Source organism: Coffea eugenioides, unplaced genomic scaffold (genome assembly GCF_003713205.1).
Source record: "Coffea eugenioides isolate CCC68of unplaced genomic scaffold, Ceug_1.0 ScVebR1_2922;HRSCAF=4045, whole genome shotgun sequence".
Lineage (NCBI taxonomy): Eukaryota > Viridiplantae > Streptophyta > Magnoliopsida > Gentianales > Rubiaceae > Coffea > Coffea eugenioides.
The window spans coordinates 9,100-13,652 of record NW_020863453.1 but is presented as its reverse complement, the minus strand read 5'-3'; the positions used below and the strand labels follow the sequence as shown (position 1 = coordinate 13,652).

Below are 4,553 nucleotides of genomic sequence, written 5' to 3'. Positions count from 1 at the left end.
CTGAACTTAAAGATGTGTTTCCCTAACTTAAGACAAGATGAATAAGTTAGTTCCAACTTTGCATGTTGATTTTAAACCATCGGATGAAGAAAAAAATTTTTGCTGACATGCGCTGAAATCTTGAACTTGCCGAGACTGTTTTGGGTTAGAATGCTTGCGTGAGTCCTGGCGAGAGCTGGGCAGACGGCCCCGCCAACCCTTTGGTTCGCCTTAGGGGGAAGTGGGATCACCACAGGTGGTATCAGAGCCTAGGTTAGAAAAGTTATTTGAGAGATATATTAGACAAGTTAGAAACCCTAATTCTTTTCAAAAGTAAGAATTGAGACCATTAGATATATCTTAAGTAATATCCGATCCAGTTAGTTATTTAAGTTCTAACCTCAAAGTTTTTAATTCTTCTGCAGGTATGGAGAACGGTAATGGACATGCTAATGGTAATGGGGCGTCTAATGGACATATAGAGCCTTTTAGGTCCATCTCCTATAGGCCACGAGGCGAAGGAGCTCATATACGCTACTCCCCAGCTGATAGGCATCCTCGGTGTCAGTGTAGGGCCACCCATGCCTACCCCAATGAGCTAGTACTATCCCTAGATGATGAGCGTCGCCAGTTGAGGGACGCTAAGTTTACTTTGACTCAGGATGTAGAGGAGCTGAGTATCATGGTGGACACTCAGTTTGACCGTATAGATGAGTTAGAGCAGAGGGTAGCAGCTGAGCATGCTAGGCTGGAGGCTGCTCGCGTGGAGATAGCACGACAGAGATCGAGGATGACTCGATTGGCCGAGAGGATACGTGATAGGAGCGCCGGTATCAGGGCTGATGCCGTGATGATGATAGATGAGGCCACGAGTATCCTTCAGGGTGTCGAGCAGGAGGACCCGGAGGAGGATCCGGAGGAGGATCCAGAGGAGGACCCGGAGGAGGACGTAGCTCCTGATAGCCCTGCTGAGGGTTAGGTTGGGTTAGGACTGACGTGATTATGCTTGATAGGTAGGGTTATAAAAGAGGGGACATTTGTTAAGTCATCAAATTTTGTCTAGGTGGATGACTTGCTTTCGAGGCACCATATCCCTAATTTTTGTTTAAGGGATTATCTGTATGTATTTTTTCTAGCCTTTGTGCCTTACTTTGGGAATGTCCCAACCCGTTACTTGTATGACTTTCACGTGAAAATATATGTTAAGTGCTTTATTTTCCCTTTTCCTCCATTTCCATATTGATTTTTAATCACAAGGAGAATAATAATAATTATAAATAAATAACATTCTCGCTTAATTGTCTTATCCTCCCGTAATAGGCATAATTTAGCAATGGATCGTCAAGTGATAGGAAGGAGCCGTGGGAGACCCACTAGACAACACCCGGAAACGGGTGGTGATAGGGAACCCGAGGTCAACCAAGACCAAGGGCAAGAGGGTGTGGCCGGAGATCGAGTGGCCACTGCAATTAATCGTATCACTGATGTCTTAGAGCGCTTGACTGAACACCAAGCCTCTGGACCAGTGCATCACCAAGGAGGTCCAGCCGATTCTGATGATCGGGCACTAGAGAGATTTCTGAAGTTTGGACCTCCCAAATTTATGGAGGACCTGAACCGGAGGTAGCTGAAGGATGGTGGGAGAGAATCTCCGATATCTTTGCAGCTTTAAACTATTCGGAAGAGCGACAAGTGACGTTTGCCGCATTCCAGTTTGAGGGAGCTGCTCGCTCCTGGTGGAACCTGGTAAGGGGTACCTGGGACAGGAACCATACTCCAAGGACTTGGGCGAACTTCACAAGGGAGTTCAATGCCAAATTTCTTCCACCTCTCATTCAAGAGAAGAGAGAGGACGACTTCATAAAATGTAAGCAAGGGGCGATGAGTGTCGCCGAATATGAGGTCCAATTTACGAAGCTGTCCCGCTTTGCTCCTGAATTGATAGCCACGGAGCAAAGGCGTGTCAGAAGGTTTGTGCAGGGGCTGAATGTGGAAATACAGGAAGGTTTAGCTGCCGTGAGGATAGACACTTTCGCAGATGCCATCAAGAGAGCCCAGAGAGTTGAAGTAGCTAGAGGCCAAGTGAAATCCTTTCAGGCCAAGAAAAGATTTGCTCCTAGTAGTGGTCGGGAGCCGATGTATGGGAATGCTCCACCGGCCAAAATGGGCCGAGGAACCAGCGGAATGACTAGTTCTGGAGCACCACGAGGCGCACTAGCGAGAGGAACCGGGATAAGGAATGCAGGGGGAAGAAATAATGGAGCTAGAGGGGGATCGAATGGAAGGGGACAATCTAGGAATACCTCGTCGGGGGGCCGAGCAATAATTCCCCAAGTGACTTGCGCCTATTGTAAGAAACCTGGTCATACTATAGACGGTTGCTGGAAGAAGCAAGGAAAGTGCTTGAGGTGCGGAAGTAGTGAGCACCAAATTTCTGGATGTCCAAAAATGCAGGAAGGGACTACTCCAAACGCTAGACCAAACACTTCTGGAGGGAGCCGGCCGACAGTTCCTACCAGAGTGTATGCTATAGAGGACCAACCTATACCTGATTCCTCGGAAGTTGTGGAAGGTACACTTCCGATTTTTCATCGATTAGCTAAAGTGTTAATTGACCCTGGTGCAACTCATTCATTCGTAAATCCATCTTTTATGTCTAGAATCGACGTGAAACCCGTTAGATTACCCTTTGACCTTGAAGTTAGGACACCAATGGGTAATAAGAAGACAACCACTAGCCTAGCCTATAAGAATTGTGAGTTCTGGATTGGAGAGCGTAAAATGCTAGTGGATCTAATCAGTCTGGACATAAAAGGTTACGACGTTATAATAGGAATGGATTTTCTAGGCCATTATCATGCTAAGCTTGACTGCCGAGCAAAAGTAGTGGAATTTTGTATACCTGGAGAAGCAACCCTGAGATTAGATGTTAAGGGTAGGTTAGCATCGTCTGCTATGATCTCAGGAATTCGGGCAAGGAAGATGTTGTCTAGAGGAGCGCAAGGTTTCTTAGCCTTCTTGATTAACGCTCCTAGTGATCAAGTGAAGTTGGAGGATGTACCAGTGGTACGGGAATTTCCGGATGTTTTTTCCGAAGAGCTAAAGACTTTACCGCCGGAAAGAGAAGTGGAGTTCAAGATTGACTTGGTGCCTGGAACGGCTCCAATTTCTAAGACTCCGTACCGAATGGCTCCTGCCGAGCTAAAGGAGTTGAAAATTCAACTGTAGGACTTGTTGGAGAAAGGTTTCGTGAAAGAGAGTGACTCACCATGGGGAGCACCCGTTCTTTTTGTCAAGAAAAAGGACGGAAGTTTGAGACTATGTATCGACTACCGAGGGTTAAATGAGGTTACAATTAAGAATAAATACCCTTTACCGTTGATTGATAGCTTGTTCGACCAACTGCAAGGATCAGTGGTCTTCTCTAAGCTGGATTTAAGGCAAGGGTATTATCAGTTGAAGATTAAGAAGGAGGATATACCCAAGACTGCTTTTAGTACAAGATATGGACATTTTGAGTTTGCAGTCATGCCTTTTGGACTAACCAACGCACCAGCTGCTTTTATGGATTTGATGCAGAGAATTTTTAAGAAATATCTGGACCAGTTTGTAGTGGTTTTCATAGATGATATCCTGATTTACTCCAAGACTCGAGAGGAGCATGCTAAGCACTTAGAGGTGGTTTTGCAGATACTAAGAGAACATAAGCTGTATGCCAAATTCAGTAAGTGTGAGTTTTGGCTGAATGAAATATCTTTTCTAGGGCACAGAGTTTCTAAAGATGGAATTGCCGTGGATCCAGCAAAAGTTGAGGCCGTTATGAATTGGAAACAGCCAGAAACTCCAATTGAAGTTAGAAGCTTCTTGGGATTAGCAGGTTATTATAGGCGGTATATCCAAGATTTCTCGAAGATTGCAGGACCTATGACCGAGCTAACCAAGAAAGGGAATAGGTTCACTTGGACTCCGAAGTGCGAGTCAAGTTTTCAGGAACTAAAGAAGCGTTTAACATCCGCTCCTGTTTTGGTGTTAGCTGACGGAGGAGAAGGTTATGCCGTGTACTCCGATGCTTCTGGAGAAGGTCTAGGATGTGTTTTAATGCAAAATGGTAAAGTGGTTGCCTACGCTTCCAGAAGACTGAAGCCTCACGAACAAAACTACCCAACTCATGACCTAGAGTTAGCAGCAGTGATTTTCGCCTTAAAGAAATGGAGACATTACTTGTATGGCGTGACTTTTGAGGTTTATGCGGACCATAAGAGCCTCAAGTATTTGTTCTCCCAAAAGGAACTAAATTTGAGACAAAGGCGATGGGTAGAATTTCTGGAAGACTATGACTGTTCGATTAACTACCACCCAGGAAAAGCCAATGTGGTAGCTGACGCTCTAAGTAGAAAGGCCCAAGTAGCAGGGTTAATGGTTAAAGAGTGGGACATGTTAGAAGAAATAAGCGGTTGGAAGCCTCGCTTGGAGAAATTGAAGGTTTTATTTGGGAACTTATCGTTGAAGTCACCATTACTAGAGCGTATTAAGGAGGCCCAGAAAACGGACCCTATGATTCAGAAGAATTTGGA

The 4,553-nt window shown here is 45.3% G+C and overlaps 1 protein-coding gene across 1 annotated transcript; it reads left to right on the top strand.

The window, feature by feature from the left end:
* The first annotated feature begins 1,860 nt into the window (after window positions 1-1,860).
* LOC113757291 lies at window positions 1,861-3,207 on the top strand. The gene has a single exon (XM_027300650.1). The coding sequence runs from the start codon at window positions 1,861-1,863 to the stop codon at window positions 3,205-3,207; it is 1,347 nt and encodes a 448-aa protein (XP_027156451.1).
* The last annotated feature ends 1,346 nt before the right edge of the window (window positions 3,208-4,553 follow it).

Bases quoted from the DNA above. Each gene is read 5' to 3' on its own strand.
- LOC113757291 (XM_027300650.1), top strand. From the start codon at position 1,861: ATGAGTGTCGCCGAATATGAGGTCCAATTTACGAAGCTGTCCCGCTTT.